Genomic DNA, 15,155 nt, shown 5'->3' with positions numbered 1-15,155 from the left:
AGGCACTAATCCCATTCATGAGGAATCTACCCTCATGACCCAAGCACCTTCTGAAGGCCTCACTTTCTAATACCATCCTATAGGGCATTAAGATTTCAAAATGTGAATTTTGGAGGGACACTAACATTCAGACTATAGTAGTCCATATTCTTCCCTCTGGAGCAAAGCAAACAGAATTACTCACTCTTCAATATTTTAATCTTACAGTAGAAAATAGCATTATAGAGCTGAAAAGGATCACACAGAATAACAAAGCCCATCCCTTTTGAAGAAAAAAGAAAGAAAACTCAAAAGTAGTCATAGAGGGCGTACATCTAATTGCATGTTAGGGAGCTATTACCAAACTCCTCAGACTGACATTTCCACTGATTCTTAGGTCTTTTTATTACTTTATTATATTTTATTGTTATCATGTTACTCACCCAGACCATGTATATTAAGATAATAATTTCTTGATTAGCTTTTGTCTGGTGAAAGTTAAACAATTTTGCTAGACTTTACTGATGACCACGATATTCAAAAAAGGAAAAAATAGCAGTTTGTTTCCCAGTTAAGAATTAAGATAATCATGATCAAGAGATGTCTACCCAAACCATTAGAGCACTAGGTAAAGTAGGTTTTCAAATATAAAGATACTAATCACCCAAAAAATAAAAAATAATAAAATGGAATGGAAGTGAACAGTTGTACACCCGTGCACAGAGCAACACAGTGCTAACACATTACTAACATTACTAACACATTGTAACACTTGCAGAATTTTCCAAGTTCTCCTGGAGCATCTAAGTAATCACAGACCACAGTTTTTACCAAATTCTTTGCCACTATAACACCTGTATTACCATTTTTCCAGCCCCAAACATCAGTTTTTTTTTTCTTTTTTGCCATTTGCTGTCCAGCCTTTAAGACAAAAATTTCAGCCTCCTGTTGTAGCAACACTTAACTTCTTGGATCAATTTCTATATTCAGTAGGATGCAGTTTCAAACAATCCCCACATCTCAGGGCCTTAACATCTGCAAAGGATGATTTCTCACTCACACTATATGATCACTGTGTTGTTAAGAATGCTTGGTTTACACTGGTCATTCAGGGAAGGTGAATGACGAGGGCTCCAGCTAGATGCAAACTTTCAGTTGCTACGAGAAATGAGCTCCCTTCAGTGCTTCTCATTGACAATTAAATGCTTCTACCTAGATGTGACACGTGCCACTTTCACTCACATTTTAATTCTCCAAAGCAAGTCATGTGGTCAGAGGGGGCAGAAAAGTGCAAAACCCTCCTGTGTCTGGAAGGCAAAGTACTGGAGTAATTGTGAAGCCCTAGTGAACACCAGATTTTCCAATGCCTCCTTCTGCCCATTCCTCTACTCATTGCAGAAGACTGTCTCCCTTATATTTTTAAATAAAGGTAAGCTTTTGGAAAATATTATCCCAAGATGCTTCCCATCAAAAGCATACAAATTGTGTCACTAGAGAACAAATAAAATGGGGAAATAGGAGCTAACATAAATATCATATTACTTGATTTTAATATTTTTTAAATTTATTTTTATTAAAGCACAGCCCGTGCATAATGTTACATTAGTTTCAGGTGTATATTACTTGGATTTTTTTTTTATGTCTGGTTATGCATATGTTTGCTTCAGATACAAGTGAGTGGAAATGATTTTTCATAACCCTTTTGTAAAATAGAACAGTGTATGGAATTAATCTAGGATTTAAATTCTTAGATCTTGTTCTTTTTAATTATCAAAAGGGCTGAGAAAGGGATTTTGGAAGGGAAGTTCTATAAATATTCTTCCCTTTCCCATTTAGTATTTTCAAATACAATCACTTTAGTCTCACCCCCGGCATAAAAGCCCGTGTGCTATAGCAGCTCTGTCTTTGCACAATTACAGAAAGAGACAGGAACCATTTTCCTCAACGTAGAGACATCTATCACTAGGAATCAAGGAAGAACTCAGCCCCACAGTTACAAAGGAAACAGTATCTGACAGACATCTGTGAATTAAAGCAGCTACATGTAGGTAAAAGGTAGGTTTACCAGAACAAAATGGCATGTCGTACTGCTAAAAATGCTGCACATAATCACACTGCAACTTAGGAAAACTTTCTTTGCAAAATTTCTTCTCCAGTACAGGCTGTCCACACTAATCACTGTTCCCTTAACTGAGGCAAAACCAAAAGAAAATACCTCTTTTTGAGTGGGTAACACACAGTGTGTAAATACCATCTTTTGTTACATTTGAAACCTTGCCAATGATTTTTGTATGTTATCTCCTAGAGCTAAAAAAACAAATTCCCTTTATACTTGCTAAATCCCTTTTATCCAAAAAGTATGAACAAAACAGAAGATTTCATTACTTCCCACATAATTTCCATATTCAACTTTTTGCATCAGATTTTCCCTTTTTAAAACCATGAAAACTGTTGACAAGATAATCTAACCGTATGGAAATGGATAAAATAGGAAAAATATTTTTAGAGTGGCTTTTAAATTTTCCTCCAGTTATTTTATGTTCTCCATGATGTGAAATACCACTTTTGAGATACAACAACAAAAAAATCATGTCTCAAATATATTATCTAATAATCAATAATTTTACAAAAACAATGACTATAAGAGTGTGAATTTATTGAACTGAATTGCTCTCCATTCAAGAATATTATCTGTCAGTGACTAATTAAATTATTTTTATAACATTTAAAATATGCTTTAGGTTATCCATTATAGCTATGTTATCACATTTGTCAAAAATAAACCCATTTGTATAAGAGCAATTGGTAATATATAGACCTGAGTAATAATGTTCAAGGAAAACATACTAAGATGCTTAAGGAATAATCCAGTATGGATTCCTCGCCTCTGAAACATCAATTGCAGTTAAGAGTAGCTAATGACAATCAGAAGGGTCTTGAGATTACTGTATGCATGGCTCACTTTTGCAAATAGTATGCATGTGACCTGAGTAACTGGCCATATTGAACAATAACCAGCAGCCTGCCTTTGAAGGTGCGTTAGATAACAGAAAATTTATGTAACCATAGTAAATTAATATTGTTTTAAGATAGATAGCCCATAAAATCTTTTAATATTAGTGTCTATCTTCTTTTAAATTATGACTCTTAAAACCTCTATAGAGAATTCTATAGGATAGAATGACTCCCCAGAATATCACATTCTTATAGAGGACCATTACCTAAAAAAGGATTAAAGGTAATCATTTGGAAATTTGCACAGTGATGTATCATCTGTTTTCCTAGAGGCAGTCTAGTATAATGATTAATAACTGGATCTCTGCAGTCAGAGACCTATGCTTATAATAATAATGCCTACCTTATAGGGTTGTCAGGATTAAATGAGTAAATACATAGAATGTTAAATACTTAGCATAGTGGTTGGAGCAAAACATATCTTCAAATATTTCCTATAGTTATTATATTATATATTATTCAGACAAGCTACATGGGGAGCTTTCACACAGGAAAAAAAATATGAAGGTCAAATGCACCATAAAAATAGGCCACACTTGACTCATAGAGACAAGGTATAAAAAAAGTCTACAAAATCATACTCATTTTTACAACACTATTTGAAATACATTTTGTTTACCTCTAAGAATTGAGTTCAGAATGCCATATATCTCTACCAACATTTAATTCTAGTGTTAAAGCACAAAGATGGCTTAGAATGTTTATTTTGCCCCATGATTTTTATAGTTTGTACATGAAAAGAAGAAATAAACCCCCAGAATTAAATCTAAGAACAAACAACTTTTTTTTTTCTCTATCATTTCAAAAGCCAGGTGAGCAGGGTGGAATTTATCAGGCACAAGTGATCATCCATTCCAACACTCTGTGTGTTAGTGCACACCTTTTCAAATATTAGGTTGAATCTGTACTTGGCCACTGCCCTTCTTACTGTCTATTCTTATATCTTCTGTTTAAACTTCTTCAATTACACATCGATAGTATTGACTCTACAAACAACAAAGTTCCGTAAGACATGGATTTTTTTTTTTTTAATTGCAATGATTGGTCTGGAGAGCTAAAGGAAATTACGTGAAGAAGGAATGCCAATGAGCCAGATGTGATTTGTAAATAGGTTCCCTCTCTGTACAACTTCTTCAAAGCAAAATTATATCCTGTCAAATGTACTGGAAATTTAGAATTTACTGGAGACATTTTTATGGCAGATTTCATTGATGAAAATTGTAGCTTGTTGTTGCTGAATAAAAAACTTACTTACCTCTGGTAAAATACGTATTATTTTATTAGTAAATGTATCTCTTGAAAATGTGCATATGCAACAATGTGTAAGCAGAAAGTAATTCATAAAATAATTAGGATTATGGTTTTAATCATCTTAATGGAGCATAATATCCACTAGAAATGGCTCTCTACAAAGAATTCTATATATCTAAAAAAACTACATCCAGCTCAAGTTCTTTGTGAATGATGGAAGGCTAAAAATCGATAAATGAAACACTCTCTTACCAGAATAAAATGATCCTAACATTTCCTTTCTTCCAGAAAGCTCTTGCAGATTTTCCCCAATCAGGATAGGGTTTGTCCTGAAGCATCATATCCGTGACCTGAAGCCACAAAAGGAACTTATTTAGCATTTTCAGAAATCTTACATTCAGGTTTAAATATGGATATGACTTACGCTTTATTGAGAATATGTAAGTATTTTAACACTTAAACATATACAGAGATAAAATTAAGAAGAATATATTTCCTCAGTTCAATTTTTTTTGCAGTTCATTTGACTTTACAAAATGAATGAGCAGATTGAAGGTCGTCTAACACGTCAAGTACTGAGACTTTTTTAGAAACATCGATCAAGATTACCTTACATGAGAAGGCATCTTTAAGATACCATGAACTTCTTCATAGAAGCAAAACATACATAACAAATAAAATACCATACTTTTTGCTTGTCTAAATCAGAAACTCCAAAATCTAAATATTTCTTTGTATGTATAGATTATTAACTGTATCACTAGTCAAAATATTACTTCCTTTGTCTCTGTTTTTTTGTCCGGTGTTATGTGAGGAATGGGACTTGACCCAGTTTTACAGCATATTTTAATAGCCTAGCATTCTCCCACCTCCATGCCATCTGCAGTCCTACATCTTTTTCCAAAAATGTTCTACCTCTCTTCCTCACCTGCAGATTCTGCCCATCTTCCGAGGCCTAGGCAAAGTCACATCACCACTGTGATGCCCTCACTGCCCCTCCAACTAGTTCTGGATCCACCTTTCCGATGTCCCTTATTGCTTTCTACTTTCTATTTGACTTACTTATGTACATTTGTTCTCCCTCCACTAGGCTTTAAAATCCTTAAAGGTGAAGATTTGTCACTATATCCCTTTGAATAGCTAAGGTTCTTTTATATAAAAGACTGCAAAATATTTGCCTAAAGAAAAAATAGCAAAATGATTTGATATAAATGCTTGTTTTTAAAAATGCATTAACAAAATAAATTTCTCATTGGCCACATCCCACATTAATGGTTTCAGGAAATGTCCAAAGTATTATACACAACCTATTATAAGAGCATTTTTAAAAATGTGATGGGATGGGTAATGAATTTCCTTCTTTCCTCTAATAAAGGAAAACATATTTGGTGTATGTATATACACACACAAACACACACTTCTTCCTTTTTCCAGGAAATTTACCTTCCCTTCAAGAGAAGAGGATATTGTTCCATTAATTGGATTTTTATTTATTTATTTATTTTGAGAGGGAGAAAGAAAACATCAGCATGAGAGGGGCAGAGAGAAAGGGAAAGAGAAAATCCCAAGCAAGCTCTGCACTGTCAGTACAGAACCCAGTGCAGGGCTTGAACCCACCAACAGCGAGATCATGACCTGAGCAGAAACCAACAGTCGAACACCTAACCCATTGAGCCACCCAGGCACTCCTCATTAATTGGATTTTTATTTAATGACATTCAAATTCAAATAGGGCCAATTCAAAATTAAGAAAATTTATACGGAATCAGATATACTGAATTGAGTAACGAAGAATTTTCATCATCCATTAAAAAATACCTCTTTCTTGGTGTTAATATTGCACTCACATGTAACTTCCAACAATGGCCTGACCTGGAATGGGTGAGATTTAATCATTTATGGTGAAAGATTTTGATTCGGTGGGGAGTCCTTCTGGATCAATGACACCTTCAGTAGTGCTAGACTTTCTGTGGAAGGCACATCAATTCTCAAGCAAGCCCATCTTATTGTGCTATACAACATCCAAGAAATGGTCTCTGGAAACATTCATAGCATGCAAGAACACAGGCTCATTTAAAATGCAATCAGAACAGAGGTTAAGGAGCCCAGTCTCCAGGAGATATTCAATCTTAATTCTTTATATTCTTTCTCAACATAATTTCTTGGACTAGGACTCCCACATTACTCCTGGTTGATGAGAACCAAAGAAAGTTCACTGATCTTCATGGAGTAACACTGCAGATTTATGCCAGCTCTAACATAGGGCTTACAATCATTTTGTGTGAGGTAGCTTTGAATCTTCAAATCAACAAATGCCATAAATAGTTTTAATACGAACCCTCAGTTAACTCTTTTCTCATCTATTTTCTTCTTCCCAACAACTTAAAATTACAACTTTTTACTTTCTTACTCTAATGTACATGCATTGTATCTTCAATCAAATAAAATTCATGATATTTGTCAAAATGAACAAAGGGAGATGATAGAATAAAATTTAACCATGGGGCACCTGGGTGGCTTAGTCGGTTAAGCGTCTGACTCTGGATTTCATCGCAGGTCATGGGATCAAGCCCCGTATCAGGCTCTGTGCTGACAGCATGGAGCCTACTTATGATTCTCTCTCCCTCTCTCTCTGACCCTCCCTCATGTATGCTGTCTCTCTCTCTCTCTCAAAATAAATAAAAATTAAATTAAATTAAATTAAAAATAACCATGAATCAAGTGAGTTACACTGTTACTAAAAAGTGAATAAAAGCAAAAGTAGAAAAATTTAAATCGCATGTATTCTTGGGCATAATAAGAGTTTTATATCATACCTTCCCTTGAGGAAAGAATTGTTATTCTTCCAAACAACAATTTCATCCACTACTCCTTTGTAACTTTCTTGAATAGCAAGTCTTGTGTCCATTTTTATTTATTTATACAAAACCTCAAGGTTAAGTAAATACTTTAATAAATATTTCATGTTATACCAGCTTCTTAAAAGATTTAATTAATTCTGTTCAGCAATATTCACCCTGTTCCAGAAAAAAAAAGTCTACACGGTAATAAATATTTCCAAGGAACAGAATGATTACTGTGTAGATTTTATTCAATTTTCAATGTTTTCTCCAGGGCACTTTCTGAGAAATACTTATTATATTTTCTAGAAGAAGGCAATCTACTGCTATATGACCAATAATTATAGCATCATGTTTTATAAAAATGACATTGAAGGATAAAGAATTTTCTCAGGAAAATGACAAGATGAGGCAAACCCCCCCACACACACACATTTTTTTTTTTTCTGATGCCAGACAGCTGGTCTTTTTCACTCCCCAGCTCCAACTCTTTATTTTAAGTCATATCATCAGATCAATGTCAGGTCACTTGCAGCTAAATTGGCAGGGGCAGAGACAGTCATTAAAGGGATGCATTCAATAAAGAAAAAATCCAATTACCTTCTGCATTAGAGAAATCAAATTCGTTTCTGTTGGTGGTCAAGGACAGTCTTTGTGGGAAAAGATGCAGGAAAGGCAGGACTAAAGACCATGCACAAAGGGTGCTATGTAGCATAAATATAATGCAAAACTTGTTGATGCTTCTCCCAGAGGAAGATTATTAGATTTTGAAATTGCAGGTCTTTCTTTCCAAGCTGGGAAAATTTAACTCTTTGAGTCTCATAGATCTTGTCACTCTCCCTTTCCTCCCTATGAGGTCTGTGCGCAAAACTTCATTACATCCCTTATCACATTATGCCTTGTCAGGTAGTCTTTCTCAGTAAAATATAAGCTACTGTAGGGCATAGGTATTGTACAATCTGAGCATGAGCATGAATGTTGAGATTTCAAAGTCAGTAAATGATTGTAAAAGCAATTTATCTCTACAGAAATCTAAGTGGAAACTTTGCTCCCCTAAGTGGAAGCTGAGCAGATAGGACATGGGGATAAAAATGGCAACAGAAAGACAGCAGTGACAACAGCAATACCATAGGTTTGCTATAGAGCTTCATGGATTACAAAGCTCCTGGAGGTATTTTTCTTAATAATTGTCATAGCAGCCTTATAAAGTAAGTTGCTATTTTCCACTTTCCACCAATGGAGAAAGAGAAGTCAGCGAGATGAAATAACCCATCGGGATCACACACGGAATGCACTGTTATGTGGGCCAGTTGTGGAGACAGCCTGCCGGCTGACTTCTTAGTTTTTTCTCTTACTAGCTTTTTATTTGCAATAAAGGAAACGTGCAACAAAGTAATTAATCTCTCTGAGCCTCAGCTTCTTATTCTCCATGTATGGACACACAATAGGTATTAGCAGATGTTACAAGAATTATTGATGTTTTTTTGTATCTAAAACTTCTACCCAGGGGTGCCTGGGTGGCTCAGTCGGTTGGTTGGCCGACTTTGGCTCAGGTCATGATCTCAAGGCTGGTGAGTTAAAGCCCCACGTCGGGCTCTGTACTGACAGCATGGAGCCTGGAGCCTGCTTCGGATTCTGTGTCTCCCTCTCTCTACCCCTGCCCCACTCACACTCTGTCTCTCTGTGTCTCAAAGGTAAATAAACATTAAAAAAAATTAAGACTTCTACCCATTTAGTCAAGTATAAAGACATTAAACAATTGTTTGTAGGCTACATTGCTCTCATGGCCTGCATTTGCTTTATGTGACTGCATTAAATGATTGGATTTAGAGTCAAAGGGTTTGACAATCAGTCTCATCTCTTCCATAAAGACAAGACTATAAGATACCAAACTATTAGAAAATGATAAAGATAGAGCATAATGTTAAAATATGTCCAGTCTAAAATTGCTATAAAAAAATAAAACTTATTGCCAAAGGCTGCAATAATCTAAGAAGGCTTCACAGAAGATTTGTATAATAAAACTGACCACTGATTTGTATCCTGTATCATTCTCCAATTTTGCCAGGTTTTTCTTAGCTTGATTATAAACTACGCACACACAGGTACTACATACTATATCTCTAGTCTTACTTGACACAGTTTTAGGTTAAGCATGTGATATTAATGAAAAATATTGATTAAATAGAGATAAAAGATCATAATATAATAATAATAACCGTGGCTACATAGTGCCTCTCTTGAGGTAGTTATTATTTAGCAGAGTATCATTTAAGAAAAATAAGTGTCATTCTCTTAACAATCATATACATTAAGGATATTAATGAACAAGCATATACATATAATTTTCCATGCTATTTTGCAAGTTATTTCATTTTAATAACATATTTTGAACATAATCATATATCAGTACATATATAGCTATTTAAATAGTTTCTTCTTAGGCAAGGTTTCAATTGTATAGAGCCAGAGTTAGTCTCTGGAAAATTCTTCTAAATCTTTAAGGTCATATATGCAAGAAGCCTGATAGAAGTTTCCTTGAATTTTAACACAACCTTGAAATTTTTCATATAATTGTAAATAAGTTTTAAAAATGAAAGAAACCTTTCTAGACATCATTAATTAAAAATAAATTTTAATATAAAATAAATAAATAATTTCTTCCTTTTTTCTTCTTTCACCATGCATTTACTATGTGCTTTCCACTGAAATACAAAATGTTTCTATTTGGTTCTAATTACTACCTTTATAATTAAAGTTCATTTAACATATGTATTATTTATTTCAATTTTTATTTACTCCCTAGTATGAGCACTGACTTATTTAATTTCAGCTTCTTCTCCCTCTGCCTTCTCTCCCTCCATTACCCTACTATACTTATATTATTTTACCCTATTAACTTTTTGACTCTGAATATCTTATGTCCCTTTTTTATTTATCATCTTTAAATAGTATCTTCTTCCCTCATCTATAAAGATGGGAAAATCAGAACATTATGCTTTCTTACACTATTCATCATTTCTGTGTTGTTAGGGTTTGGAAGCATTTCTCTTAACCCTGGTTCTACAACTAAATTGACTCAATGATCTTTTTCAGTACTCCTGCTGGAGTTTTCCCACTACTTTCAAAGTTTGTACTTTGTTCTACAACACATTCTTCAGGAAAGGGCATAAGAGCAATGTAGCCTACAAACAATTGTTTAACGTCTTTATACTTGACTAATAATTAGACTGTACAATTATTGAGTCATTGTTTGTTTGTTTGTTTAGCTTGGCATTAAAGGCATGGCTTCACTTTCTTAATAGTGTTGAGTGATACCATGGAGAAATCTAAGATAACTCAAAATGGGATTTATTCCCCCATCTTTACAGGTGAATTGGTTTTTATTGCTTAGATGCCCAAAGTATTCTTTTTTCTATCTTTCGATTTTGCTAAGTTTATTGATTGTTGTCTGAAACTTTTCCAGGCATGATTGGTGCTTTCAACCTAAGGATTCAAGTTTTTCTTTACTCTGTTAACTGTTCTGAGAATCCTTAAGTATTATTTTTCTTTTCCTTTATTTTAGTTCTATTGTTTAGTTCTATTGTTAGAGAAACAATTCTGCAGACACTGGTTGTCTTTGTCTTCTATGTGTATCCTAACTTTTAATTCCACTCCCTCAGTTGTGTCCCTTACCTTGATTTTGGGTGTGTCGATTAATATTTGTGGAGAGTCTAATTTGACCTTTATTTCTCTAATTTTCTTCCTTTTGCATTTCTTTCCTGAGCCTACCGTCCCATTTCATCCTCTATTGTCTCACAACATGAGATCTCCAAACTTTTGTACCATTGCTTTGGAAACTTATAAACACAATGACTTCACTAATTGTTTTTTAATTCCCTGGGGTTTTGTTAATCACAATTTTCCTCTGCTCCATAGTATCATTTTTTTGGTGAAAGTTCTTCACCTGCTACTGGATTTTCTTCTTATTTTCTGCCTCTGTTATTCTTAGAGACAAAGTTCTCATGCTGGTTCCTTTGGAGTTGACTGCCATCTGAATGACATGAGTTTTTCCTGGACTAGCATTCTGCAAGAAGCTCATATTGGTTGCGGGGGGGGGGGGGGGCTGCAGGGGCAGGGCCCACTCTCAATCATCATCTCCCCCCCATCCCTAATGCTCTAGACCTCTCAGGGAATGCCACCTTCCTTGGAGAATTATCCAAGAGATAAGTCGTCACCACATCTCCTCTTAGCATTGTCTTCAAACTTAGTGATAGTCACTACGTTTGGCAATCCTCCATCATGAAGATTGTGCTTCAGAGTTAAAGATATGATTTAGTCTTATTTATGATAAAGTTAACATCTCCGATTCTTATATTCCATGTTCTTTGGGATGGTTGCCAAAATATTCCTACTTTCAAATGAAAATTCTATATTGCTATTTAAAGTGGTTATTAAAAGGCTTATTTATGTGACATGTATTTTTGGCAATTTTGAGGCCATTTTGTCAAAAGTGATTACTACATCTGTGATATTCTCGTCTGTTTAAATGGTACCTATCAGATGACCTAAATAACATTTAAAACCAGCTTTTAATTAACCTTGTTTTAGATTATCTTCCCCAAATACAACTTTGTTAAAAATAAAATAATTAAACATAATACGAGATTTTGTAGGGATTTGAACATAAGGCAGTTTCAGATTTTCTGGGAGAGGATTTTGAAGAAAAGTTTTGCTTTATATTCAGCGTAGGTCATAATATAAAATTTTAATTAGGTTATCTGGCTACCCATATCTATTATATAAGTGAAATGTGAAAAGTATTTAGTCAACGGAAGGCTAAGTGTTCTATGAGAGCATTTCATACGTAGAAATTTCATCTCTTAAAGATAATAGTGATAATGGTCTTCCAGTAGTATGATAGTGTCTTTCATTTATCTACAGCAAAATATGCCACCAGCAACTGATGATTTTCATGGAGATCTAGAATTACTTTTAAACACCTGGATAATTGTTATCATGACCAAGATATTTTTGTTTTTTAGTTCCTTGTCCACTTAAGAAAGCTAATTCAGACTATCAAAGATACATCACCCCATCACTGTAGTATTCTCTTCCTGACTTTGTTAATACCACTTTTATTTGAATTTCATTGAGGCATATACAGGTGCATGCCAGAAAAATTACTTAGATAGAATTATAAGCCAGTAGTATTACTAAGCATGAACAGGCAATTAACACCAAGTTTTCAATATCAAGCAATCCCATATTTTGGCAAATGCTTTGAAATTCCCCAGGGTGGTTCATTCAGGGACAGGTAGAAAGTTACAAAGTTCTTTGAATTTGTAAAAGCAGACTTTGTATTTGAGGACTTTTGCTTCCCAAAAAATTGTGGTTACAAATATATTTATTTACCAATAGCCAAAGCCAACATCAAAACGAGTGCATATTGGAGGAAATGGGTGGCTCAGTCAGTTAAGTGTGACTCTTGATTTCAGCTCAGGTCACGACCTCATGGTTGGTGGGTCCGAGCCCCTCAAAGAGCTGTGTGCTGACAGCACAGAGCTTGCTTGGGATTCTCTCTTCCCTCTCTCTCTGCCCCTGCCCTGCTTGTGCGCATCTCACACTCTCTCTCTCTCAAAATAAATAAACATTGTTTAAAAAATGAGTACATCCTTAAATACCCAGTCCAAGAGGGCAGACTGCTTATCGTTATGAAGAACATGAGCACTGACAGAGAGTTATGACCCACTGATGACAAACCGATGACACAAGGAAATGTCAGCACTTAAATTGGAAAGGAGAAGACGGTGAGCAGGGCTCCAGTATGTCTTTTAATTGCTCATTTTACTTCTTTGCTTCTAAGCAGATTAATAAAAAGTCCTTACCTACAATGCATATGTATCCCAAATTCCTCCCAACAGTATCATTACCATATTGAGGAGTCTGACTCCATTTTTTGGTCTTTTTTTCTTTTTTCTTTCTTTTTTTTCCTTTTCATTGAAGCATGTTGACATATAAAATTATATTAGTTTCAGGTGTACAACTAATTATATTAGTTTCAGGTGTACAGTGATTTGACAATTCTATACATAACAAAATGCTCTCAACAAAAAAGTATAGTTATCATGTGTCACCACATGATTTGTTATTATAATATTGACGATATTCCTTGTGCTGGACTTTTCATTCCCATGCCCTTTTTATTACTAGAAGTTTCAACTTCTTAATCTCTTCACTTATTTTGCATATCCCCCCACCTCCCTCCCCTCTGGCACCCCCTAGTTTGTTCTCTATTTATGAAGTTCCCTTTAAAAAAAAATAACTGCTGACAACTTTTAAGCCTCACTGCTCCCTCTTCCTCTTCCCCACACCTGGGAAAGCTAAGAAAATCCTGTGCTCCTTATCCTGCAACAGCAGGAAGTTCAAACCATGTGCAGGAACCCTCACCCTGGCTCCACCCCTTACCCACTATAAAAACCCCACACCAGTCTCTTTACCTGACTCTTTTCAAGCACTTCTGGATCTCTTTGAGAGCCATCCTGCTCTCCCCAGAAAGTTCACTATATGAGGAATAAACCTTTTCATATCTTCTTGGTGCAAATGTGACATCTTCATTCTTGGCATCTGAATAAATTTGGGATGGAAGGGCCATCTTTTTCAGAGTGCTCACACAGTAACAAACCCAACAAGTAATCATAAATGAGGTTTCCGGTGATTTTTTTTCTCATATCTTGTTTGGGAGGCTACCTTTTTCTTATGGACTCTTGGCATCTTATAATGCAAATATAGTCTGTCACCAAACAGCAGTGCAAAAGGCCTGCTGGAATTGAGGAATTCAGAGATTTCTAAGAGACTATGTCAAGGAAACTTCACTGTATTCCTGAAACTGTAGCTCCGTGCATCAAAAGCCTGACGTGATATAAAAACAAAGGCTAATATTGTATAAATCATTCATATAAAATAGGGAGAAATTAAAAGTTCCAAATTTTAGTAGCTATATCCTGAACATAAACTGAGATTCTGTAAAATGCAAAGATCTAAAGTAGCTGAATTAACCCTGCTAATATACTCACCCCCAGAGTATAACCTCCATCACTGCAAGCATCTTGTCCATTTTGTTCACACAGTGTCCCCATGATCTAACATTGTATATAGTAGACTGTAAACTCTCAGTCAACATTTACTGAATGGGTGGATGAAAAAAAGGATACATGGTGAATGAATGAACAAAAGGGAATCAAGAAGAACATGGAATACAGAAGAGACCAGTGAGGAAGGCTAGAAAAAATAGCACATTCCAAGTAGCTCTTTCCTTGTTCTGCTTTTAAAGCCTCTCTAGCAATTAGTGTTGATGATGGTGCTAACAAAAATGGTGATGGTAGTGGTGGGAGGAGGAGGAGGAGGACATGAATGGTAGAGTACTCCCTTTCCTTCCAATCCCATCCCTTCACTGCCTGGAAAGCTAGGAAAACACAGGGCATTTACAGTTAAATTCTAAAAAGAGGTAGAGGTCATCTTTGTCAACTCCAGGAAAAATAAAGAAATCAAAGATAATTTCAAACAAGAGGAATATTAAGCCTAAGATGCATACTTGCTCCCATTGTCCATGTGCACAACATATCTGCTTTATTGTAAATACATTTGTAGATTAACTAAAGAAAGACACATATGAATCAGATATTTTAAAGACTAGAAAGCAGTACACTTCCATATGCCTTATATTTGGTGTTAATTTATTGAACAGTTCTGGGGGAGAATGGGGTATAGTGGCATCTGGAGTTGGGACAGTGCCCAGCCTCTGAATCCTTACAGGTTGGGACCTTTGCATCCCTAAGAGCATAGCATTATTTTCTTATCCTCTGCTTAAGTCAATCTAAGGAAAAACAAAATTTAAATTGCATTTCTTTCACAATAGGGAAATATTGTACTGCATAGGACAATGCGTGTTGTTTGTTCCCTTTTGCTGACCCCTAGCCCCCAAGAGACACACCATACCACATACACAGGCATGCATATACAATCAGTCGTACACAACAGCACTTCCCACTGAGACAGAGAAAGACCCAAGGTCCAACCAGAAAGGATTAT

General features: G+C 35.2%; 1 protein-coding gene across 6 annotated transcripts in view; it reads right to left on the bottom strand.

The window, feature by feature from the left end:
• TMEM117 (transmembrane protein 117) overlaps positions 1 to 15,155 on the bottom strand; it is a 483,102-nt gene that overhangs the window by 158,074 nt on the left and 309,873 nt on the right. For all 6 annotated transcript variants that reach the window (XM_053226143.1, XM_027035936.2, XM_053226144.1 and 3 more), the window contains one exon: positions 4,498 to 4,595. In XM_053226143.1, coding sequence (XP_053082118.1) covers positions 4,498 to 4,595 — 98 coding nt within the window. The remainder of the gene's footprint in view (positions 1 to 4,497; positions 4,596 to 15,155) is intronic.

The sequence above is a fragment of the Acinonyx jubatus genome, chromosome B4 (assembly GCF_027475565.1).
Source record: "Acinonyx jubatus isolate Ajub_Pintada_27869175 chromosome B4, VMU_Ajub_asm_v1.0, whole genome shotgun sequence".
NCBI lineage: Eukaryota > Metazoa > Chordata > Mammalia > Carnivora > Felidae > Acinonyx > Acinonyx jubatus.
Note: the sequence above shows the minus strand (reverse complement) of the source record. Positions and strands in the feature narration are given on the sequence as shown.